Source organism: Schistocerca cancellata, chromosome 4, assembly GCF_023864275.1.
Source record: "Schistocerca cancellata isolate TAMUIC-IGC-003103 chromosome 4, iqSchCanc2.1, whole genome shotgun sequence".
Taxonomy (NCBI): domain Eukaryota; kingdom Metazoa; phylum Arthropoda; class Insecta; order Orthoptera; family Acrididae; genus Schistocerca; species Schistocerca cancellata.
The window spans coordinates 611,660,266-611,687,680 of record NC_064629.1 but is presented as its reverse complement, the minus strand read 5'-3'; the positions used below and the strand labels follow the sequence as shown (position 1 = coordinate 611,687,680).

General features: G+C 37.7%; 1 protein-coding gene across 1 annotated transcript in view; it reads left to right on the top strand.

Moving 5' to 3' along the window:
• LOC126184350 (rho GTPase-activating protein 100F) overlaps positions 1 to 27,415 on the top strand; it is a 294,918-nt gene that overhangs the window by 42,635 nt on the left and 224,868 nt on the right. Inside the window, exons 3-5 of the mRNA XM_049926729.1 lie at positions 21,087 to 21,269; positions 21,394 to 21,673; positions 23,141 to 23,309. Of these exons, the coding sequence (XP_049782686.1) occupies positions 21,087 to 21,269; positions 21,394 to 21,673; positions 23,141 to 23,309 (632 nt within the window). The remainder of the gene's footprint in view (positions 1 to 21,086; positions 21,270 to 21,393; positions 21,674 to 23,140; positions 23,310 to 27,415) is intronic.

The following is a 27,415-nucleotide window of genomic DNA, read 5'->3' as shown; positions in this document are numbered from 1 at the left end:
GTATGATAGTCCATATGCTCTTACTTTATTTATTCAACGACTGTGGGGACCTGTATCGAACGCCTTGTGGAAGTCAAGAAACACGGCATCTACCTGAGAACCTGTGTCTATGGCCCTCTGAGTCTCGTGGACGAATAGCGCGAGCTGGGTTTCACACGATCGTCTTTTTCTAAACCCATGCTGATTCCTACAGAGTAGATTTATAGTCTCCAGAAAAATCATTATACTCGAACATAATACGTGTTCCAAAATTCTACAACTGATCGACATTAGAGATATAGGTCTATAGTTCTGCACATCTGTTCGACGTCCCTTCTTGAAAACGGGGATGACCTGTGCCCTTTTCCAATCCTTTGGAACACTACGCTCTTCTAGAGACCTACAGTACACCGCTGCAAGAAGGGGGGCAAGTTCCTTCACGTACTCTGTGTAAAATCGAACTGGTATCCCATCAGGTCCAGCGGCCTTTCCTCTTTTGAGCGATTTTAATTGTTTCTGTATCCCTCTGTCGTCTATTTCGATATTTACCATTTTGTCATCTGTGCGACAATCTAGAGAAGGAACTACAGTGCAGTCTTCCTCTGTGAAACAGCTTTGGAAAAAGACATTTAGTATTTCGGCCTTTAGTCTGTCATCCTCTGTTTCAGTACCATTTCGGTCACAGAGTGTCTGGACATTTTGTTTTGATCCACCTACCACTTAGACATAAGACCAAAATTTCTTAGGATTTTCTGCCAAGTCAGTACATAGAACTTTACTTTCGAATTCATTGAATGCCTCTCGCCTAGCCCTCCTCACACTACATTTCACTTTGCATAATTTTTGTTTATCTGCAAGGCTTTGGCTATGTTTATGTTTGCTGTGATGTTCCCTTTGCTTCTGCAGCAGTTTTATAACTTGGTTATTGTACCATGGTGGCTCTTTTCCATCTCTTACGATCTTGCTTGGCACATACTCATCTAACGCATATTGTATGATGGTTTTGAACTTTGTCCACTGATCCTCAACATTATCTGTACTTGAGACAAAACTTTTGTGTTGAGCCATCAAGTAGTCGAGATGTCAATCTCAAAGCAATGGCTTCTATGGCCAAAAAATAATAAAGATTATCATGTTCAGTCAGTTTATCTGTAGTATGACATACTTTCCCCTTTGGAAAGACAGCTTTTGGACCTAATGACCAAGATTCAGAAACTAGAGAGCTGTATTATGGCTGGTGCAATTATTACTGAAAGGTAAACAAATAATTTTATAATAAACCTGCTGATTCTCTTTTACTTTGATTTGTTAAGCTAAAAATATTCCTAATTCCCTTTATGAACTGAAACAATTAGTTGGCAATATGAAAGTTCTATTAAGAAAGCAGAAAATCCTGGGATAATAAATACTATCATCTGAAACTTTTTTTGGGTAATAGTTGTTAGCAAACTTCAAAACTGCATTAAATTACAATACATCCAGACAATACACACCCCTCTTAAAAGGTAAAACTAACTGTAACACAATGTATTAGTTATAATATGTGCTACAGTAACTAAATGACAAATGCTGATTTACTAGGAAATAGGTAGTGCACGCCACTCATAACTTCCAAAAATTCTCAAATATATTCATTTATTTATGTTGGTATACACTCATATTTAGAGTTAACAAGTTTTTGGATGAAGATACTGCTATTAAAATTGTATAAAGCACAAATGTTGACAGCAACTGATGCTACAGCACAAAATATGTTTTTCACAGCACACACTGTATGAAAATAAACAATATACCAAGACACAGCCATGATTTTTGATACAATTGTCATTAAAAATGATTAAATTTTATGTGAATCTTGTTTTGCATTACTTATTGTAATTTATTTTCCATTTTGCAAATTTACAACAGTTCTAAAACATTCTCAACATTTCACAATAAACAACATTTTGCATTTGTTGTCTTAGTGCAGCTCTGTGTTCCTTTATGAAGATGGTAGTGTCCATAATGTGACCTTGTTTCATGTATCCATCTTCCTTCTGTAGACTTCTGTCTACATATGATCTCATAGGTAGATGTAGGTGGCCACGTAACAACATTACCATGACCAGCTTATCTATTAGAGAAAGTATGGTTGAATTATTACATTAATGTGTAATAGACTGTGAAAATTTCCCAGCCTCATACAGCGGTAGGGTTGATGTTAATGATTTTTTTGCTTATTTTGTATAATAATGTTAATAAAATATGAATAATTTTGTTTTAAAGATTTTTCATTTAGTTTTGTTTTTTGTTCAAATGGATGAACTGAAATATCAAGTCATCATAAAATCCTTTAGTTTGGACATCTTGTTGTCAGTCTATGAAAGTGCATGAAGGTTTGTGATTCTTCATAAGTTTTAAAAGCTAATAAAAGGGGGAGAAGTTCAAATGAGACCATATTTCTATGGAAGAAAATTCATATGGTAGGAGTATGTGTTTGGAGAGCTCTAAAGTGAAACCATCACAGAAAACTAGTTGTAGAGGAGCACTGTAAGAATGCAGAGTAAATGTAGTTCAACAGTGAAAGGAGTAGCTTACAAAAAATTTGTTTGCCTCATTCTGGAGTATTGATGCCCTTTCTGGGAGACTTATGAGGTAGGATTAATAGAGACTATTCAAAGAATGGTTGTATTTTCATAATAGGTCCATTTAGTAAGTATGCATGTGTCATTGAGATGCGCATTAAACTTCTGTGACAGACTCTACACGAGATATGTTTTCAAGAGAGGTTACTGTTCATATTCTGAGAGTGAACCATTCTAAAACAGTCAGGCAACATATTGTAATAAAATAAATAAATTTCCTCCCACATACATCCTGCAGAATGACCTTGATTGGAATATTAAAGAACACCAAACTCATATGGAAGCATACTAACTGTCATTCTGTCTATGCACAATTCTTGAAAAGAAGAGGAAATGTAGAAAATGATAGTGGTATTTCAAGCATGCCCCTTCTTTACACACTATAAAGTTGCTTGTGGAATATAGATGCTGATGTTGTAGAAGAATGTTCCAAAACTATTACCACAGACAACAGTTTTATGGTTGGTTGTTTGGTTGGTTGGGGGGAGGGGACCAAACAGCAAAGTCATCGGTCCCATCAGATTAGGGAAGGATGGGGAGAGAAGTCAGCTGTGCCCTTTCAAAGGAACCACCCAGCAATTTCCTCAAGTGATTTAGGGAAATCATGGAAAACCTAAATGAGGATGGCTGGATGCAGGTTTAAACCATCATTCTCCCAAATGTGAGTCCAGTGTGTTAACCACTGCACTACCTCGCTCGGTACAGTTATATGAAGAAAGTTCATTATATGATATTTGATGATCAGCAATTAAAGGAGTATAAAATAGGTGATGTCATGGGATTGTTAGAAAAAACAAAATGATCATGACCAAATGAAAATGCAATAATGATGTATTAGCCAAGTTTAAACACAATAGTCTTTTTTTATATTTGGGTTCATAACTCATCACATTCCTCGAAACATTCCTTTTCCTACATCAGGCTGTTTTTATTTGAAACAAACATTTTATTTCAACAAAAATAATAAATTTTTGAAAGTATACTGCAACTGGATAGCTAAAAAATGTAGTCATCAAGCAGCGGCAAGAGAACACATGCATATAAAGGATAAGGAAATTTTTTGCAAGCTTTCAGAGCCAGTGACACCTTAACTAAACATTTTTATTCTATAAGACATAGGGTGTGTCCTATGGGTGGGTCATTACATTGATTCAATGTACAAAGGACGCAGTGTCCAAATCACTCTCTCTGTTGTGTGGTAGCTCGCTGCCAAATGCAAGTCTTTTTATGTGACACCATTTGGATGCCTTTTACACTGACTGGATATTGAACATGGCCCTCTTTGGTTACCATTCAGCCATGCTGCCCCCCCCCCCCCCCAGCTACCAAGTCAAACATTCAAATCACTGACAACTGTTCAATAATATGGAGAGTTATTTGGTGTGGAATAGACAGGCTGTACTTAGTCCACTGTACCTTGTTGACAACTCAGTAGCACACTTGATAAGCTCTGTAATGACCAGATCTGAGGCTTAATACAGACTGGCCGATCAGCTCTGTGGATGGAAGCAAATACTCACCAGCAGCAACGGCACACTGAAACTTCCTTGAAGGTGTGGTTGTAAGCCACATCATGGTGGTTGCTCTGACAGATGGCGACTTCCTTCTCATGGTTTCGATGGCGGTTCCAACTGTGAGACTTGAGCTTTGATATATTGACAAAATCACATTCCTCCCCCCTCCCTCCCTTCCTTTCCCCCATAAATGTTTGCACCATCATCATGTACAGCTAGTTCCTGGACCAATGGCAGTGGGAACACTGGAAAAAACTGATCACAGGGTGCATGCCTGCATCCAGGGTACTGATGCTGTGGACAGGACATCAGTATCAGCTTCAAGATCCTATAGGACATCCTGGTGGATGCCTGGTGGTGGCATCTCCACAGACATCATCTCAGGATGCAGGACCAGCGGTGACACTAGAGATGACTTCTTCATGTCAACCTCCATTGATGCCTCGACAAGAGGTGATGACAGAGCTGGGAGAAGAGGCAGAGGTGACAACTGCTTCTGTGGATCCCTGGGTCTGTGAACAAAAATTCTGTGCAGATTACAAATCCAAGTAAGCTGCAGCTGGTTCTGATTCTACGAATGCAGCCCCATTGGACCCTGAATGGTATAAGATGATCTGCGTAATACTCATCTCAATACCTATGCTTGCCAAACACACTGGAAATGACACTGTCCTGGAGATGAAACCTTGTAGGGTTTGGTGAAATGTATGACTCCTGTAAGAGATGGAGAAGAATGCAATGATGTCAACCATATAAGAGTTCCACCAGTGACATTCTGTCTCGAGGCAAGAAGCTGCAGCAAGCAAAAATGTTCTTAGGCCCAGATCCCATGTGCAAGATGTATGCAGCTTTTCCATTTACATCTTGAATGTGTGTGCAAAGCTTTCAGCTTAATTGTTTGATGATGGGCAAACCGCCATTGTTGTATGCTGGATTCCATAGTCATCACAAAATTGTTGAAAGTCAGCAAATATAAACTGTGATTCTTTGATGGAAACAACAACCACTGATAATCCTTCTATACAAAAAATCAAGGTAAGGGCTGACACTGTAATGGCTGTTGTAGTGGAATTCAGTGGGACTACACTGCTAACATCATTCTCCAAAATTTTTTAGAAGGTGGTCTATTCCGGAATAGTATCTCAGCTTAGCAACAATAGTATCCTAAGCAAATCACAGTTTGGATTTCAGAAGGGTTGCTCCACTGAGAATGCCATTCATATGTTCACTAACCAGATTTTGCTAGCATTAAAGGATAAAATAGCATTGGATGATATTTTTTGTGACCTCACGAAGGCATTTGACTATGTGAATCAACCTATTTTCCTAGATAAATTAAAATTTTATCAGATTGAAGGTGTAGCCAACCAATGGATAATGTCATACGTAACCAAAAGAATGCAGAAAGTTGTACTTAGTAATTCAAGCAATATAGTCCAGGGTCATAATTGTGACTGGGGAGAAATCACATATGGGGTTCCCCAAGATTCAATCTTATGTGTACTACTGTTCCTCATATATGTAAACATTCTTCCATCTAGTATACAACAAGCAGAATTAGTTCTTTTTGCATATGACACTAGTATTGTAATCAATCCAAGTACACATACAGAAACAAAAGAAATGGTAAACAAAGTTTGTAAAAGTATCATTGACTATTTTTCTGTGTATGGTCTCACCCTCAATTTTAAAAAGACCTAACATATTCAGGTCTGCACGTCTAAAGGTACTACACCAGTGATAAGTGCCAGACATGGTGAGGAAGTAATAAATAGGATTGAAACTTTAAAGTTCTTAGGGGTCCATGTTGATGAGGATTTAAATTAGAAAAAAACACATTTTGGAACTCCTAAAACAACTTAGTTCAGCCACATTTGCACTTAGAATCATTGCAAATCTCAGGGTGAGACAAATCAGTAAGTTCACACACTTTGCATATTTTCATTCAATAATATTGTATGGAACAATGTTCTGAAGTATCTCATCATTGAGAAAGAAAGTCTTCATTGCACAAAAACGTACTCTTAGGATAATATGTTGTGCTCACCTGTGATCATCTTGTAAACATCTATTTAAGAAGTTGGACATTCTGATTACTGCTTCACAGTATATTTATTCCCTCATGATGTTTGTTATAAATAATCCACTACAGCTCAAGAGGGACACTGAGTTACACAATTACAATACCATAAGGAAAAACGACATTCATTATTCCACATTAAGTTTGTCTTTAGCACAAAAGGGGTGCACAGAGCTGCAACAAAAATTTTTGGTCATTTTCCCAGTGATATAAAATCTCTGACAGACAACAAAGTAAAATTTGATAACAAACTGAGAAAGTTTCTCCTTGCCAACTCCTTCTATTCTGTAGAAGAATTTCAATTATTGTAATGTGTAAAAGGTGGTGGGTAGGAATTACTAACTCACATCTGTATATCTTTTTTTTTTCTTTTTGTTAAAAAAATTTAGAAATGTTCAGAATGTAACCATAAGTACAATTTAATTTGTGATGTGAATGCATAATGACTCCTTCCACACCATTACAATCTATTGTACAAAATGATCCATGGAACATGTTGCTAACTGCTAACTACTGCAAGGGAAACTTGCTATAAGCATCAACCACCAGCAATCATTCCATGTTCCAATAGGGCCTTGTAAAATCTGTGTTTAACCTTTTCCATGGTCCTGTTGGACATGGACACTAAAAAAACCATTGCGGTGGACTGGAATCATGTTCCACACAGGCTGTGCGGTGGGAGGTCATCCATTGAATTTGGGCATCCATGTACATCCACGCACAATGGCAGTGAGATAGCTGCTTGGTGTATACTACTTCCCAATGACCCAGATGCAACAACTTCAACATTTCACATTGAGGGACCACCGATGTGCCTTGTCATGCACAGTATGAAAGAGAAGGACACTCAGATACACAGAAAGCACATACCGATGCACAAAGTAATAGTATGCCATGGGGTGGTGGACTTCTTTTAAGCTTTGACACCATCCATTGTGAACAGATAGCAATACAACTCAAAGAGTGGGTTCTGAGGCAGATTCCTGTTCAATACACTGGTAGAGTACTGGAGACCTATGAAGGGTGTTAAGACCCTGTGAATCAGTCTGGAAGCATGAATCTCCAGATTAATCAAACAATTGGTAACCATAAAAACAAGTCAGCATTTCAATGCTAAGCTGCAGGCCTGTACAACAATTTATGCCACTAGTTTGACAACAACAGGACCCAATGTTGTAATTTTGGTGCTGTCTGTGTCTGGACAGGCTTGGACAGGCTGAAGAAACCCGTCAGTGGCCTGTGCTTGGTGATGATATAGAAACGTTACCCACACAAATACTGGTGAAATTTAGTGACTACGTAAATAATGGTGAGTGCCTCTTTTTCCAGATGACTGTAGTTACACTGTACCTTGCTAAAAGATTTGGAAGTGAAACCAATAAACTTGTCAGAGGAACCAATCCTGTGGGAGAACATCAAACCAGACCCATTGGAGACACATCAGCTGCTAAGAAAATGGGCTTGTCTGCGTTGAAGTGGACCAAATGACAATCACTGCAGAGAACATCCTTATGTTGTTGAGATGCGTTCTGACAATCTTTTGACTCCAGAAAGAGAACACCTTTCTTGTGCAATTGATTCAGTGAACCCGTAATTTGTGTTGTGGAATAAACTTGTTGTAATAAGTAAGTTTTCCCATGATGGATGGTAACTCCTTAATGTTATGGGACTCTGGAAAATCCCTGAGTCCTAATGAGTGTGACTGTGCTCGATGTATGCCCTGTGATCCAGATATTCCATTTCTGCACAGAAAAACATGCGCTTCACTTAACTTCACTCCAGGCTTGCTTCAGAAAGAACTTGAAATAAAAACTCTAAGTTGGCTAAATATTTCATTGACATGCAGATGGACACTACAACATGTAAATAGTTTGCACATGGAGGATCCTTTGCTGTTAACTTGAACCCTTGTTCTGTATTTCTAGAGACAAAATAAGAAACAAGTGTCCAATGGGGCAATGAAATATTGCTTTTTAAATAATTAATAAAATATGCCCCAAACATTTAATTAATGCTAAAAGACATTAAAAATCGTGGGAGCTAATGCACTGCTGAATGGGAGGCACTGGAACTATAGCCTTAAACTGCCTGATGGTTTTTTTTAACTACAAGGGGGGTGGGGGTGTATGCACTGAATTACTGAAACCATTTCAAAAACACCACTGTCTTGCCATAGTCTCAATTCTTGAACATGCTTATCACAAATAGCAGGGGAGACAGGCCATCCATGATGAAAATGTGGTTGCACATTTCCTTTTAAAGTTATGTCCAGCTCAAAATCTTTAACTTTTCCAAGATCTTCTAGAAATAGGTTACTTCATTTTGCACACAAATTATTAACACAATCTTGAGGGACATTAGCATTGATTTGAACCACAGTGTCCTGAATGTCCAAGTCAGATAAGTCTAATGAGTCCACACCAAATATATTTGGGCTGTCCCACGAACACAAGACATGAAGTAACATAGATTTACTAACATTACAAAATGTTTCAGGCATGCTGCATGCACCCATTACTGAAATATGGTGCCCATTCTATGCTGACAGAGTGGCATTAGTGGGCTATCAAACAATTCTCAAGTGTTTCTGTTCAGCAACATTATGGAAGCACTTTACCTAATTGTAGTTTCACAGAATGCTGTGCCATATGCAAATGTACATATAGCTTATTTCTCTGCCATTTGATCACTTGTGAACATTTCTGTTTGTTCGGAGGGTGAGCCACTGATGGGGCCCCTAGCACTACCTCAGCTGATACTGCATTACTTGTATTGAAATACACTGTGAACTAGAGTCTGACTGCCACCTATCACAGCAGTTTTGCAAATACACTGTTTGAATATGGCTGCACTTGCCACAGGAAAAGAGTTTTGCCCCTTGCATGGGCACTGTTTACTGCCATTTGCTGTTTAGTACTGCAGGCACAGTTTCCTTGCATTAGACAGCAAAGTGGCACACGCACTGTGTGACTGACTTTTTTAACACTTGGCTTTGTCTGCTGCTTGCCTTCTGACTGATTAGAGAACTGAGTGTGTTGTGCACTTTGAATTACAGAAATGGCCAGAGTCTCTAAATCTTACCTCTGACACACACACCTACAACGTCTGAGACACAATGATAGAAAGCATAGTTTATAAATTAGAATTTGGTGTCTTCAAAATAGCAGCACATATGTGTTCATCTGATACATTTTAGGTAACTGCATCACGGAGCACAATGTCACTGTAGGATACTCCACATGAACACTTACATTTGCAATATCTGATATGCCTTCTCAGTTTTGTGACTCACTATTTGTTTGTCTAACCAAGCTGCTTCATAAGCCTCTAAAACAACTGATACATGCATCTGAGCAACAAAGTGCTCATATAACTTCCAAGTTAATGACTCATAAGCAATATCCTCCAGATGAGAGCCCACACACTTGAAACACTTTGGCCCTCACATTATAAATGAAATAAAATTTTCACTTGATACCTGTCATGTCATAGGCAGAGAAGTTTGCTTCAAGTTGAGCATCATATTTAGCCCAGGTCCTCTTGCTGGCTGTGAAATTCTCAGAATTTGTGTGCAGCTGTAGTTTCTTTAGGTGCATTTGCTGTTGCAAGTACTTGCATCAGTTGAATGACACTCTGTACCAGTTGTTGAAACTATTGCCCCTGCATTGGACCACTTTTAGCAGAGAAAGTTCTTGTGGTGATAAAGATATGATAATATGCAGAAAAAATGACTAATAATATCACCCTTGACAGTGGAACAACTCAGCACCGTAAGTTCCAAAGTCTGATTGCCAATGTTGTGTCACTGCTCAGAGGTAGAAATGGGCAATCCTAAAACAGTAAGTAATGGTGACCCAATCTTAGCTGAATACATTTATTCTGTAAGACACTAAGCTTGCAAGGGCTTAGAAGCCCCTGAGTCGGTTGTCATATTGATATACTGTACAAATGATGGAGTGCCCAAGTCATTGGTAAATGTTCAGTTATATGCAGAGTCCTACTGCTTGGAATAATAATAATAATGGCGTGTGACAAGGGCCTCCTGTCAGGTAGACCGCTCACCTGGCACAAGTCTTTCGATTTGATGCCACTTCGGCGACTTGCACGTCAATGGGGATGAAATGATGATGATTAAGACAACACAACACCCAGTCCCTGAGCGGAGAAAATCTCCGACCCAGCCGGGAATCGAACCTGGGCCCTTAGGATTGACAGTCTGTCATGCTGACCACTCAGTTACTGGGGGCAGACACTGCTTGGAATGGGTAGACTGTACTGAGCCCACTTAACTTGTTGACATCTCTGTAGTACACTCAATAAGCTTCATGGTAATAACACTTCAGGCCAAATACAGACTGGCTGTTCAGCTCTGCAGACAAAAATAAATACTTACCGGCAGCAGTGGCATGCTGAAGCTTCCTCTAACGCAAGGAATTAGGCTGTCTCATAGTTGGTCACTCCTGCAGGCAGCAACTATCTTCCTAGTGGTGTCGGTGGTGGTGCCAATTGTGAGTCTTACACTTTGATATATTAATGACAGCACAGGGGTCAAATGATGATAATATATATAAAACTTGCCTTGCCCATGTATTGTTACACAGCATGAGGAGGGTCATTTGCAATAGTGGCTAAAATGTTGCTACATTTTACAACATGGTGTGGTCTACAATCTGTAAAAAATTTATGGAAAAAATATATATGAAGTGCCTCATCTGTTTTTCACATTGTGGCTTTTTGTATTGTTGACAATTTGGTTTTTCCTGAACTCTTAGCCTATCAGGCTATTGACTCTTAAGATGTAGACCACATCATGTATGGTTATGTATCAATAAAAATTCTGACCTTTTTCAGTGTATTGTGTGTGTTGACTAACTGCACATAGGCTGCATATTTTTTTGTTTTAGATATAGCACCTTACATCTGTAAAGGTACAATATTACCTCATTATACATGGTCCAGTCCCATTAATGTGACCACTGCCTACATTCAGTCTCAATGTGCAATAACCACTCACAGACAGCAAGTGGTACCACCAGCAGTGGAGAGTATATAATGCATGTCGGAGAGGGGGGGATGCAGAAAGCAGTGCAGTCACTGTAATGCTGAATGGAGTGATTTATCTACCATCAAAAAGGGCATAATCATTGGCTTTTGAGCCAAGGTGGTAGCATTACCAAAATGGCTAAGTTTGTAAACTGTTTGCATGCTGCCATGGCTAAGGTATACCGTGCATAGCAAAATGGTGCTACCAAAAACTGTGGTGCACCAAAGGCCACACATGACAGGTGGCATTTTCAGATGAATGATGTTTTATGCTCCATCGGACAGATGGTCACTGCTGTGTGTGGGGTGAAACGTCTGAAAGCAAATACCCTGCAACATTCGTCGGAAGGATCCAGGTTGTAGGAGGGAGTGACATGGTCTGGGGAATGTTTCTGTGGCATTCCCTGGTTGATCTCATCATTCCTGAAGGTACAATGGATCAACACATGTATACACATATCCTTGGGGATCATGTCCATCCCTACATGCAGTTTCTTTTTCCTTGAAACAATGGGATCTACCAGCAGGACAATGGAACATGTCACACAGCTTGCAGTGCACATGAGTGGTTCGAAGAGCACCAGGATGAGTTTACTTTAATAATACATGGCAAATATGTCACAGATCTTCCTGCAAAAATAACGCATGAAGAGACTGGGATTGTAAAAGAAAAAAGAAAAGAGTGTTGTTTAATCCGGGCACTTAAAGGTGCTTTTATAATGAGAAAGCTGAGGGACTTGAAGTACTAAATTGTTGTAGCATCTTCCCTGATCACTAGATTTAGCATCTTCTGATTCCCAGTTATCCCACATCGAAACAAATTTGTGACAGGAAAAAAATTTAATTGAATGTATAGGTTACAGCAGATCTAACTGGATAATTAGAAAATGTCTCAGATTTTCATGTAAGGAACAGAATTTACTAGCTCAATAAATGACATGCATTGACCTGAAAAGGGGCTATATAAAAAACTAAGTGCATTTTTTTACATTAAAATATAGTTTTTCATTGTCAGGCCAAGAATTTTTCATGTTGCCGTAATACATTACATCCTGTATGGCCAACATGAAATATGTAAGTATGGTTTATACAAGAATGGTGTCCTCTTAACAGGAATGAATATACACTGATGCACTTCACAGTAAGCTATTCAAGTGATAATGTTCTTCCAGTACAGATGGTGACAGTTCCTGTTATCAAAATATTGAACATTTTTAGTAATTTTCCTTGTCTGGAAAGCTCAGTTCAACTTGCCATTAAAATCAAGACTCTTTAAGCTGTTTGTAAACAGATTCATTAATCACAGCTAATAATTAACACCTCTGAAGGCATGATGTAGAAACTCCCTGTTTTTATTTGGGTGTAGATGGAGGGTAGTAATGTCGATTATTCAAATCAGCATTCTGTGGACAGTTAGTAACCATGCCTGAGTACATAATAGATGTATGTCACTTTTTGAAAGAGTGGTTTGTAGTTCTGAGCATAATACTGAAATACTAAATGCTATGACAGTGCAAGGAACACAATTCAAGCAATTCACAGATTTTGAGAGTGTTTTCATTGTGAACTTCCAGGACATTGGATGGTCCTTCAGGAAAACTGCCCAGCATGTTCATATTGTTAATCAAAGATACATTCACATACATGTAATATTGTGGCAGCAGCTTATAGAATCATACTGTTGCTTCAGATGCACAGCCGTTGCTGACCATATAGTGAACACATCACAAAGTAGGACAAATGTTGTGCCAAGAGTGTCATCTAAGACCATTAGAAACTGACAGTTGAATGGTGACTAACATATATGTAAGTGAGTCATATTAGCAGTGGGTCACAGAATTACAAAGTCTCACTAACCATTATCAGCAGAGACATGAAATAGTGTATTGTGAAATGTCATATGCAGATATCATGATAAGGGAAATGTTCCAGTTTGCTCCAGGCAAAATTGTACAAAAGGAAGCACAAAGAATCCCTGACCATTTGTCAGAGGAGGAGTCAAATACATGAACTCATTTGAAGTGCCCCATGATGCTGACATCACACACACTAAAAAGGCCATTCAGTGTATCCTACTGCTTACAAGCTTTGTTTTAGTTGATATCACCATAAATTTAGGATAGATATCAGGAAGCTTTAAAATACTCAGTCTGATCAGAAACCTCCTAGTGTTAAAGGTGGAAAGTGAAGACAGGTCATTGTGGGACACCTTTGTCTGGCTCCTCATCTGATATTTGTGTGATATGTGTAGCTGAGCTAGTGCCAGCAAGTAAACCATCCTGCCTGTATGAATAGGGCATTGGCTGAATGGGGTCTCTTTCCAAATAGTAACTGAAAATAAAATAAAAATTTCCAAGGGTACACTATATCTTTCCCAGAAGAGGTGGACATTGGTAACAATGTAGGAAGTAGGAAGATTTAATTACATTTGTGATATACACTTTAGAATTATAAAAAAATTTTAAAAAATGCATAGGAAGAGAGACTGGAAGACTGGAATGAAATTTTACAAAACTACAGCTATACGTACTCCAGGATATGAAAGTGAGGAATAGTTCCTGAAAAAAGATGAAGTTTAAAGACAGTAAAATAGGTTGGTGTAAAGAACAATAGGGAATACAAGAAAAAGAAAAAATGTAGCATATAAATGAGGACACAAAAATGTATAAAAAACTGAAGGAGATTGCATAAAGCACTACAGAACCAAATGGACAAATCATTTAGATAAAATTAACCATAGTTGCTTTCCCAAAAAGATATGTGCCTACCATATAATTGGATGATGATCATTGGCACATCCAAAGAAAATATGAAAAGTCATCATTATCACTAAAAAGTTGAACTGTAACAGATTAAATAGCCCAATATTTGAAGGAAGAAGGAGTACTCCTTAGGAAAAAGAGAAGACCAATGTTTCATACCCTACTGGAATAGAGATCATTGGAAATGATACAGTAGTGCAATTGGATAAGGATGTGAGAAATTAACTTTTGTCTTAGTTAGGGATATTTCTGAAAATATGAATTTATATGGCCTGATGTGGCTTTGAACTTCACTCCTCTAAAATGCTATTTCAGCATTACCTTAGAGATCACCTTAATTTTTTTGAATATATGATTAGAGTATCCTAGGATCCTCTATTTCTCACACCACACTCTATAACTGAAGTGTTTGGATCAATCTACAGTCAGAAACTAACATTTTCTTCTGTGCATTTTCTTGTCAGGTGATGCCTAGATGTCATGTTTGCTTGTCACTTCATTCTTCTAGATATTGAGGTGTGATTTAACTTACTGGCATGTTTTTGTTTTAATTTTTATTCACAATGGTCGATAGCATTGTGTTCAAGTATAACAAGTTGCGTTAAGTGACTTCTTTATTCCTTTATTTCTTATGAAATATTGTAATTGAGTGTAATGTTTAACAGACTTACAATGACTTTTGAATTATTGAACTGTCTTGTGTGGGATGGCCAATGCTTCCTTCAGTTGGACTGTTGTTTTATAGTAATGATTCTCCAGAGAGAAGTCCATACTGAAAAATGTGACAGATGTTGAAAGTCTGCAAGAAACTGTCTGGTCTCTTAAAGATAACCTCTTAGTATGTGTTGACCTACATATTATTTTACACATTGTACTTTTGCCATTGAATACTCTGCTAACTAAGCTGGCACCATTAATGACAGGCTTAAACATAGTTCCCTTTAAAAGTTGGAGATGATTAATCCTGCAATCCAGAGCAGTGTTACATCTTATTTTAAGTAATTAATAAGGAAATAAATGGAAAGAGGGGTACCACCATTAATGTAATTTGAGACAGTCATACAAAAATTAATGTATCTGAGATTGTTCTGTGGTTTTAGGAAATACTTTGACATAATTTATTGTAAATTGTGAAATTTTGCTGGCGAAGTTGAAATGATTTACTATTTTTGGCAAGGTAATACTGGAGCAGATTTGTTTTCTTCAATTATGAACATCAGTATCAGTGAATGCGGAAACGGTTGGAATACCAATTTTAAGAAAAAGCAGTTACCCACCACCTTAGAATAACTAACTAATAACTGAATATTTTCCTCTGTGTTTCTAAATGTTTTACTGTTGATTGAACATACAGCTACATTGGGGTTAAAATAAAATTTAAATGCAGCTAAATGAGAAAAATAAAAAAATGGAAGAGTTATAAGCTTTACAAAATGTACTATGTTCTCTAACACACATATCATCCTATGTTATTAAGATATATAAGAATTACTGTATTTATAATAGCTATACTATATTGAGGAAGATTTAATTTTGCTGATATAGGTGATGTAGACACTTGACTTAATAGAACCACTAATCAGCTGCCACATATTGTAACAAAATCTTATTTATAGATTATTTATTACAATCCTATATTTAATTATTCTATCTGCACTAATATTTAGAATTAGGATTCTCTGAAAATGTAATTTTGAATGACATTTGCATGGTAATGGCATGACATACTTATTTTGGAACTGAAAGCACATATTATGCATGATTTGCTTCAGCTTTACACAGCTTTACAGCTAGTGTGGTAATGTATGCGATTTTCAACAAGTCTCCATCATTATCACCTGTAGCACCCACTTCCAAATATTTATTGTTCTACCAGCTAGGGTCACACACAACATCACAGAATAACAATATGTTATATATTTATATATGTGTGTGTGTGGAATTCATGTTTGATGCAAGTGATTCTGTGTTGCTTAGTCAAATACTTACTCCCCAAAAATGGTTAGAAATTTCTGAAATGAATTATGAAGCATCTGCATATTCATTGATGTTTGAGTAACAAACCGTTCATTGTGACAGTACTAAAAGTTAACTCTGCTAGCTGACCACACAAATGACACATATTGAAATTATTCACCGAACTGCTAGTATTCAACACAGATATGAAACAGCAGCTTACGGAGCAGCTGTTGTGCACAAAATACAAGATTCACTCACTTATGCTAAGTGCACATGAAGTTACTCAGCTTAATTGCATCAAATTCTTTCACTTTTATTGGCAGTTATTTTCCATACAACAGTTTTCATTGCTTGTGGCTTTTTAAAATAATGTCCTATGACTGGTGTCAGAAACAGAACTCCTCCAAGCTCTTAAATGGCAGATCATTTAAGCTTTGATATAATGAATCATATTATGGCAGCCTGTATCTGAAGCCACAACATTTTATAGGCTGTGAAAACTAAACTGAAGCATATGTGATGTACCTACCCAGGATAACACACTTATGAAAACTTAATTCATGAGTTTTCTGTGGAAAGGTCAGTATTGTACACGAGCTGATAACTATTTGGGAAGGTCTGCTACATGGCGGGTATTTTTTTATTTGCTAGATTAGTTTTCGGGAGCTACATTGTGGGCGGATCATATGAACTGAGGATGCTGCCTGCACCACCTAAGAGCCACAGACACCAAAATGGTCCACTAGAATCCTCCAGTGATGACTGCAAGAACCTACTCTGTCAGAGCAACCTTACACCAGCCGCAAGAACCTTCTCAGTCGGTGACACACACCCATAGTCCTCTACATACACGGGTTATTGTTTTGTTTTATAGGTAAGAGCTTGCAGGATTGCTTTTATTTTTTTAAATGTGCATGATTCTTATAGTTCCCTCCTGTACCAGGATATTTTTCAGCCAGTTGCGAAGTTGGTTACTTTATTTCTCACACTTCACCCAGTATTTGGTTTGTTAGGTACAGATAAGTCACTGCTAAAAGTATTGTTAATTAGGTCAATAGCAAATGGGTTTCATTTCAAGAATCTTCATTGTGTATAAAACTAATTTTTTGGTCAGAATTTGTGAAGTTATGTCAGTAACACAGAAACATGTGAAGCGAAATTTTCAGTCATATACATTACCATTATGTCTACTTTCAAAAGATAAGGCACTCAAAAACTAAAATAAGAGTGATTCATACTGCAAATGATTAGATCTTTAGTTTTTCTCACCAAACAAGATGTAAATCTTGGTGTGAATGACACAGTCTTATGTTCTTTCGGAGCTGGAGAAAAAAAGGGGCACAGAGCAGATATCCGGATGAGAAAGAAAAAAGGAAAAAATGTAGGAAACAGGACTGAGGTCAAGATAGACCAGCAGGTGCATGGGGAAAGGAAATCCAGAAACAGGAGGTTGTCACTTCTTTTTGAGCGATGAGATTCTCGCTTCCTTTCCATCTGTAACCAAAATATAACAAGTCTCTCTTGACATGGCTTCTGGCACATACTCTTCCTTCCTTCCCAACCTCTTCATTTCTCTTCTTAGCTCTATTTTCCTTCATGCTCCAAAAATAGAAACCTATTGTTCTGAAGGGTTAAGATTTCATTTTCCCCATGAATGTCTGTATTAACCATGCCTATATTTGCGTCCTGTTTGGTGAGTAGTTCTATCCTATAACTCATTTTCAAATTTATTGAGTTTCATACCAAATTTCTTTGTCATTGAGTTAAAATTGGTGACTTGTCACCAAAATATAATTTTAATTATGTGTTCTAAGAACAATGTCATTTGGAATGTTACAAGACTGAGCTTGAGGAATTACAAAAGTTTGATGGAAAGAAGTAACAAATTTGTAAAAGTGTCTCAGGAATAGGTGACAGTATTTGCATCTGATCCTGCCATAATTATGGAAGGCAGAGAAATTAGAGAAAATAAAAAAGTAATCTGGGTCATGGTATACCTCTATTTGTATTCCACTATCTTGAAGAATGCCAATGTAGCCTTTGCTATAAATTATTGTTCACATTGTATACAAGAGTACTACAATGAAGTTATTTGAGACACCTTACAGAAATCTCAGTCAGCTGGTCAGTATGATGTAAATTTGTGTAGTGTAAAACTTTGTTTGCTGTTGACAGTCTGTTTGTTATATATGTTCAAAAAGAGATTAATTTTTATGACACATGTAATGTAAGTGGTGAATGTCGTTGGACCATTATTTGTGTCTGAGTGAACAGTAGTGCTACAAAAATGCTCTTTTTGTATAAAAAAATCTACACTTACCATACGCTTGAAGGAAATGTGTCCTTAATAAAAAATTCACAACCCAGATTACTAAACATTTATAGTTTTCTGTATATAACATATGAGCCTTTAACAATACTGTCATTTTCCTTGTTAATTATAGATTTTACATTTGGAATTTGTGGTCAATAATTTCTAATAAATCTGTCTGAGAATTTGGTTGCTGTGCAAAAATTGCAGGCAAAAATCTCTATCACTACATCAGTTTCTGTCATTTCAGAACTAGATTCCTTGGCATTGCAAACTTGAATGCATGGCAGATCAAACTGGCATTCTTGAGAGGCCATAATAGGTATTCAAAGCCCTTACAAAGTTGTTAGTGTCATTTTGACCATAGCTGTCTCACATTATGAAGTGTGTAGTTATACACAAACTATGATTGGATGAAAGGAATTATTATTTGAGGAGATAAGATTCATGAACATCTGTGGAGTTTTTACAAATAAACACAGTATAAAATTGTCAATTGTCTAGGTGGATGAGCTGAGGTTGCACAAGCCAAAGACTGCCACTCTCGTCATCTTCTGGAAAAGTATCAAGATCACATCCGTGTTGTTTCTAAGTAGGTGAAAGTAGGAAGTGATCAGCCCCTCTCCATGTTATGGGTGAATGGTTGGGTGAGTAGAGTGATGAAGAGATATTAGGTTACACCCAAGTCCCACCTCATGTTTTATGTTGATGTCTCTCAGTTGTGCATGATTACAGCATATTGTGGTGAGTAACAAGTCCCAAACAGAGCTCAGCTTGTACTTTCTGTCTCTGCTCATGAGGCCATTACCACTCCTAATTTGAAAGGCTTCATTTATTATATTGTCCTACAATCCACATGTCTGCACAGCATTCCTGTCTGTTTGAAATGGAACAAACAGTCTTTGTACAAGATGTGTTAAATGATTGTAGATTATCTTTTTGTCTTAGGCAACATAACTGGCATACTCCCAGCAGTGCTGCAGAACACAACATTTTTACTGCCTATCATAAGGCTACTTGCAGTTGCATTGAGTGCAGTAGATGCAGTTCACTGTGTTGGTTGGAAGATAGCATTGATGTCTTCTTCCTTGTTAATTATGGCCAAAGCTCTGTGTATCAGAGTTCTCAAAAGAGTCCTCGATAAATCTGGATGGTGGCAGCTGGATGTATGTAAATAGAGATGCAATTGAGTCTTTTCCCTGTATACAGTATGCCATCTATCTTCTTCCAAACCAAATTCTTAAGGACTGCTTGATAGATGTCTTCCTCTACTTTCATGGTAAATTTCATTTCATGGTGAAATTTATTGAGGACATCACTACCATGTGGCACCTTTGAATGTTAGAATAATCTCTTAATATTTCTGTCAGTACAATGGAATATGAGATGGAAAGACACACTTGCTACCATTTTGACTGTAGGTTTGTTTGGTTTCTATGAAAAAATATTGTTTTATTTCAGTTTTCTAGAGCAGTGCCACAATCAATGGTCTTTCTGGGTGTTTTTCTGTAGAAAACAAGTGTATGAAATCAAAATTATTATGAACTCAAAATTAACATTTACCTCACAATGCAATAAAATAGTGTTGCCCTTATCTTAACTGATACAACAGGAAATATAAACTGAAGAGCAACTGTTGCACTCATAGATCATTTGGAACGTGTTCGGAAACTTCCTGTAATGCAATAAAAAATTAAAATTTGTATTGTTAATAAGCATAGTTTGTTCTGAAATTTTCCCATAATACAGATTATTGTCAGTTAGTTACAAATATGAAAAAATATATGCCTGTGATTCACTACACTGAATAAAATGTGCAAGTATAACACACAGAGTACTGAAAGTCAGTTATTTTCGCAGAATGCTCTTGTTTTAGTTCATATTGAGTTATTTTCAACCGTACAGAGCCAAGCAATAGGATTAAATTCAAGCAGCATATGTTTACAATTCTATTCACATACAGTTGTTGGAACAGTGTCATAGATTATGTCAAAGATCAGTTTAGTTAGTAGATTTGTTCATTTCACTCTATCTGATACTTTGTTCTTATGTTACATGTGCACATCTTGTGCACAGTATTTTCATTCCAGTAAATTTCTAATTGTAGCTTTACAGTAGTAACAGAAATATTGATTGACATTGAGTTTCACTTAGGAGTATGTAGAATGTAATGTGTGTGTAAAATTTTTCATCCATTCATTTACATTTATGTTAAATGTTTATGTTACATTTTCAGTTATTTGTGTACTCTTTTGTGATTCAAATCAAACCCTGTTGAAGAGTTAGGTTGTGTTATTTTCATAACATTAAAAAAACTGCCATGTTCCATTATTTGAGTATTTACACTGCATTATTTTATATAGATATAGATATGGTATTTGAGATGCTTCCACCTACTTAATGACATGTTTGAATAGTAGTTTCTAACATACTGTCATAAAGATAGCTTACTTTTATGTTCATTACTGCCATTTTGTTTTAGTAGTTGCATCAGAATTCTTGTAGCCCACTTCATTGTGACCATTAATTTTTTTTTTCTTTTGCAGCTTATTAATGAGTACTATTTAAGTATATTATGCTTATACCACCACAGAGTGCATGATGTATTGTGGAGTATGTATGCAAATAATTTCAACAGCTATTTTATGGCTGTCATTTGATAGCTGACTAGTATGGAAAGAATTGTCTGAAAATGAAAAGACTATTAATTGTTATATGGTAAATAAATAATAGTCTTCAGAGTTTTATTATGTTAAATTAAATTGATAGAATAGGTCATATCAGGTCATTAATGTACTGTTTTTCTGACACCAGGTCAGTGGTATATCAACAGAGATTTTTAGGCAAATTGAAACAGTAGAAAATGATCATGATGCAACAACTGCAGCAGCCTTGGAAGCTGTGGAAAGAAGAGGAGAGATGGTTGTACGGCTTCTTGACCCAAGGCATTTGGGAAGAGCAGCTGCAGAAGCGGCAAAGAAGTTCTTAGCTTTACAGGCAAGTATTAATATTAAACAATGGATATTAACAGCAAAATTATTTCTAGCACACAACATAAGATCTGTATAATTTAACTATCAATTAAAGGTGTTTCCTAAAGAGAATAATTTGGTATTTTTAGGATGCCAAACATTTTGTCCACCTTGTGGAAATTGTGAAGCGCCCTGGTCAAACTCTGGGTTTGTACATCCGAGAGGGTAATGGGCTTGAACGTTCTGATGGAGTATTCATATCTCGAATTGCTCTTGAATCAGCTGTATACAACAGTGGATGCCTAAAAGTTGGTGATGAAATTCTAGCTGTCAACATGGTGGATGTGACTCGGATGAGTCTGGATGATGTAGTCATAATTATGTCGATACCTAGGCGGCTGGTGCTTGTGACAAGACAGAGAAAAGCAGGTGAGTTTAGAATGAGATAATGTAATATAATTCATATCAACATACAAGGTAATTCCAAAGAATTCCTGAGTTGGATATTTTCATATCTACTGTATATTACATTTCTCAGTATTGCAGATAACATAGTTCTACATGAATGTCATTGATTCTACCTTGTCACTGTATAGGTGGCATATCAAAATGTTGTTATCATAGAAATTCAATCACAGGGTAACAGAATAAAAAGATGTTCAAGAAGCAGCAATGCTTGAGAGTTGTAATTAGTTTAAATCCACAATCTGATTAACAGGGAATCACATGATAACAGGTATGTTATAAGTCTACTGCAAGATAGCATACCAAAGACAAATATAACCTATAAATGATAAAATTTTCTCAGATGACCAGTTGAGTGGTGGTCATCTTGTTGCAGTGTTTCAATGAGTTTTGTATCCATTATCTTCAGGCAAAATGTCAGAATGCTGTGTTCTGCATATCTGTATAGCCATTGGACCACTGATCTCTACTGTGTGTGGGCCAATCACATGCCCCCAGGAAAGGGTGCCGTGCCGGTGGTGGGGGAATGTGGCATGGTCCTGATGTGGGCATGAAGTCCTGGTGTTTGTCCTTTCTGTCCACAGATGCCACTGCCTTCAGAACAGATCATTTTGTCATATTTTCATAGTCACAGACTCCCAAACTGTGCTGAGTTGAAACCCGCTATCCTAGTTTATTAGGGTGTTGTGCAAATGTATCTCTACCACCTCTTTGACAACTGAGGCTCAGAACCCATTGGCGCTGCATAGGTTCTTAATTTGTTCAAAATCAAAGGTATGTTCCTCGTTGAAGCTATGCTTTGCCGCCGCAGACTTGTCCGTCTACCCTAGTCGAATGTTTTTGATGTGTTCCATGCAGTGCTGTGAGATGCATCACTGTGTCTGTCTGACGTACTTGCTGCATCCTACATTCACACTCAATACGCTAAATGCCCAAGAAGATTTTATCATTGAAATATTCCGAAAAAGCCTGCAAACACATATAACCTATGAACACTGTAAAATAATCAACAGTGGCAAACATAGCCTTTGAATAACTGGGGAATGATTTGTTGTCTTGTAGAATGATAGCACACTGTTTTTCAAATTCTAATTTGTCCCTTTTCTCCTGAAGAAAGCAGATGTAGAAGTAACTTTTATAACATGTACATTTTCAGTCTCTTTGAAATGCTACTTAAGTATTGTATGCACAGTAGTTTCACCACACTGTAAAAGTTTAGTTTGAAATATAGTCCCTTATAGTGATGGACATTACTTGATACCAAAACATCCATATGTACTTTTAAACTCTGTTTCAAATGTTATTACAGTTATTTAGTATACATTACAGAAAATATTGATTATATGCCATCAAAGAGACTTAAAAAACTTGCTTTTAATGTCTAGGTATTGGATATTCATATTAACATTACTTTCAATCATTGTTGTTCAGGAAAAGGTGGTGTGGTCTCACCACATCTGCAGCCCCGTTCAGAACATAAACCACCTCCTGTTGTAGTCATTAAGAAAGAGTTACGAGAAGATGATGAAATGGATGATGCTGATGATTCAAGCTCAAGAAGGCATGGTGGTGATGGCAGGGAAATGTTGCCATCTTCTAGGTACTTACATATGTATCTATATCTATACCTATACATGTTGTAGGGAAGTTCCTGTGGAACATATAATACTTTGAGTAAAATAGAAATACCGTTGGACAGTAGATAGCATGCTTAAGAAAACATTATACAACTGCAAATAACTTTTCACTGAGTGAATACTGTACTTACTTTTGTATGAGTCCATATTATTAATCACAAATAGATGTACAGGGGTGGCATGATAAGAATCCAAAGGCACTAGAGCAACAACCTACATAAAGTTTGCAGACAGCCATAACAGTATGTCCACACCACCCTCTTCTGAGGTAATAATATTCTTAGCAACTATAGTTTTACCCAAAATATGGTTTTGTAGGACAAAAACAATAGCAACTAACCAAAGCAAGGAAGATTGCATATTTCAGAAGGAGTAAATCAATGAATGAATAAGTATAAGAATTGGAAATTACTCATATGGTGAAGACTGCAACATATAATTTTGTGAATATGTTGTCCAAGAAATATTATCATCTGTCTGAAGTCCCAGAAACTTTACTTTTACTTCACTTGTTATTTAGACTGTCCCTTACTATTTTGCAAGAGCTGTTATTTGTGTTTCTTGTATTTGTAAATAGCTTTTTATCCATGGCTTCACCTGCATACATGTATGTCACATATATTTTAAATAAATATGTCTGATTCTCTACTGGTTTACAACATATGACTCCAGAGATGGTCTTAAATTTATCTGTGGTATTTCCCCACATGGTATGAGATTTGTTCCCAAAACACATTGACGAGATTATTGGCTTGCTGCAGTGCTCAGGCTGAATGGTACAACTCAGACACAATTTGCACCTCATACTTTTAAAGCATTCAGAGTCAACTAATTACAAGAATGAAATACCGACAGATCATTTTAGAACATTTTTACATATTACCCCCTTCTGATCTCCATCTATGCCCTCATTCACTAACACAGTAGAATGGACACCATTGTTTTCCTACACTATTTCTTTATTTTTCAAAGTAATGAACAATGTGTTTCAAATATATCCTAAAGTCTTCGTGGTGGTGGTGGTGGTTAGTGTTTAACGTCCCGTCGACAACGAGGTCATTAGAGACGGAGCGCAAGCTCGGGTTAGGGAAGGATTGGGAAGGAAATCGGCCGTGCCCTTTCAAAGGAACCATCCCGGCATTTGCCTGAAACGATTTAGGGAAATCACGGAAAACCTAAATCAGGATGGCCGGAGACGGGATTGAACCGTCGTCCTCCCGAATGCGAGTCCAGTGTGCTAACCACTGCGCCACCTCGCTCGGTAAAAGTCTTCGTTCATGTGGCCATAGTGCCCATAGTTGCAGAATTATATAAGATGTTTCATTTACTGACCACATAGAGGAGGCATCAAGTAGCATAAAGAAAAGACTGCTAAGCCTTTAGCTTTTGGACAAAATATTCCTTCTTTAGAAGCAATAAATATGCACACTCATATAAGCATAAAATACACACATGGATAGTGACTATAGCCACTTGGGCCAAAGCAGCTGTGGACAGTAGTGATGTGTTTGGGAGTTGGGCTTGTGTGTGTTTTCTGCTGCTGAAGAAGGACTTTTCTCTTCAAAAGCTAAAGGTTTACCAGTCTTATCATTGTGTCTGTCTGTGACTCAATGTGTCCTCTATGTTGTGAGCAGCAATCTATCCTTTTCATATTCTTGTTCTCCATCCTGAACTTTCCATTGTTTTGTTTATAAAATACACATTTTTAGTAGTTGAAATGATGGATTTTAAATATGTTATGTAATTTCTTACAGAGAGTAGTGTACAATTAAGTTTTTCATACCCAGGCAATAGAAATGGCATGCCTTACTATGAAATTTTTTCTCCTCTTCACTTTCTAGACAGTTTAAAATTGTTTATCTCACATGTTTTATCTTCCTGAATATCCATTCAAAATTACCAAGTGTACTGGGCTCATTGTTGTGATTCCAAGAATGTGCTTGCAGTATTTGCATGTTACTGTCACATGTGATGATCATTTTGGAGCTGGTTCAACTTGAAAGCTCCCCATGAGAAACAAGTGACTGTAGATCAATGAAACTTTGTAGAAACATATGTAAGGAAATGTGGAAGAGAAATAATGAATAAACAAATAAAAAAGCTCCCCAACAGCTTTTCGAACAACTCCATCTGCCATAGAATGGGATATGAATCCACAGCATATTGCAAATTGATCATGTGTTTAAAATTGCCAGAAAGGCTTATGGTGCCATCAAGCTTTTGAATCACCACCAAAGGGTTGGCCCACTGACTCAATGAAGTAGAAGAAATGACAGCTTAACTTGCCAGTGTTGCAACTGAGCCTTTACCCTGTCACCCATGGAGAAGGGGATGGTGCAGGGACAACAAAATTTCAGGACTCCCGATGGCTTAAGAGAAACATTTGCCTCGAAATTTTTCTGCCCAGCCTGAGGTATTCTCAAACAGTGGCTTGTAAGGGGTCCAAATCATGAAAAGAAATGGGTTGATGCACTAAATGCGCTTTGTCAACAATCTGTAAGTCAAAAACATAAAAGACAAAGCTCCCAAAGATATTTTGTGCAATTGGTAAATTGACCACTAGCAGTGTAAGTTGCCATTCCCCATTTTTGTAACACACAGAGATGGAGAATTTACCTCACATGGGAATGCCTTGTTTACTGTAAGACACATCCTGATGGAACTGCAATTGCAACTCTGGGTGACACGTGTGGGGCATTGGAGGCAGCCCTAGAGTCCAGGGATAACACCGGGTTACCTGACAAGTGACTTGTAGCTTGCTGACTGTCACAAACAGTTGCTGAACATCCTATCTCATGGCACACACATGGCCTCCATGTGTGGGCAGTCTTGACAAACATGCAGCAAATGAACAACTGACAATCGGGGCAGGACCAGTGGATCACCCAGTGAGTGAAAGGTAAATGACACCAAGTGCCTAAATATCACCACGGGTGGGAATTATGGAGCTGCAAGTGTCATGAATTCACCGAGCTTGGCATGGGCAAAGGTGCACACTGCCGAGTTGCTGTTGCACCAGAGCCATCAATGGCAGCAACACATGGTGACTCATATGGATGCGAGGCCACTTCAGGTACCCCACGGGGCACCGGGCACTGTTGATCGTGCCATTTTGCCACCTGTCAATTATCAGAAAGGATGTCCTGAGCTGCTGTCACAATCTCATGTGATTCCACAACTTCAGCAACATTGGCTAAATAATGGTCTGACAAGAACAATGCCCAAATCTGAATCTCAGGATCAGGAGCTAACCAGACAACAGTCACATTCCAAATTAGTGAGTCTGTATGAGAGGTATTTTGGACACTCAAAATGACATTTGCCTGAGAGGTCTTGCAAATTGGTGATTGAGGCTGCATGTGACTCTCCAGAGCTCTTGCAGCTCTGGTTAAACTGCAACCATGCTGGCACCACATGGGTTTGGAGGCCAAAATACTGCATAAGCAACTGACAAAGCTCATCAAAGGGAAGCTTCTCAGGTTCAATAGAGGGCTTCAAATTTTGGACAACATCATATAAGCCTGTCCTTCTGGATGATAACAACTGGATTTGATGATACGCCTTACCTCCCACCTCTCTGTAGACTCATGGAAACTGGAAAAGGTCATCAGGGGTATTGGGGGCAGAGAAGAAAAATGCACCGTGAGTGGGCGGCCACCTACTGGTGAATCTAGGGGGTGAAGGAAGTCCACATTCTGGGTTATTAGTGCCTGAATCTGTCCCTGTTGCTGCTGCTGCTGCTTCTTGTGAAGGTGCAACTGTTCCTGCCAGCACTGCAGAAATGCCAGGTCCATGATAAGACAAAGTGAAAAATGGATTTTAAAAAAATAGAGTGTGACATGCATAATAACATCCTTCTTTGGCTCTTTAGTATCTGCAGAAGGCATGACAACACCGCTCCTCAGCATGTTCAGCGAGCATATTTCACAGACCAATGACATGTTGGTAAAAGCCGTGGAACAGAACCCCATGAGTGTAATGAACTCATTAGGTGAACTGAACTACTGAAGTGAAGTGTCCAAACTCATCTTGATACACACATGGCAATATGTGTAGCATGCAGCTGTAT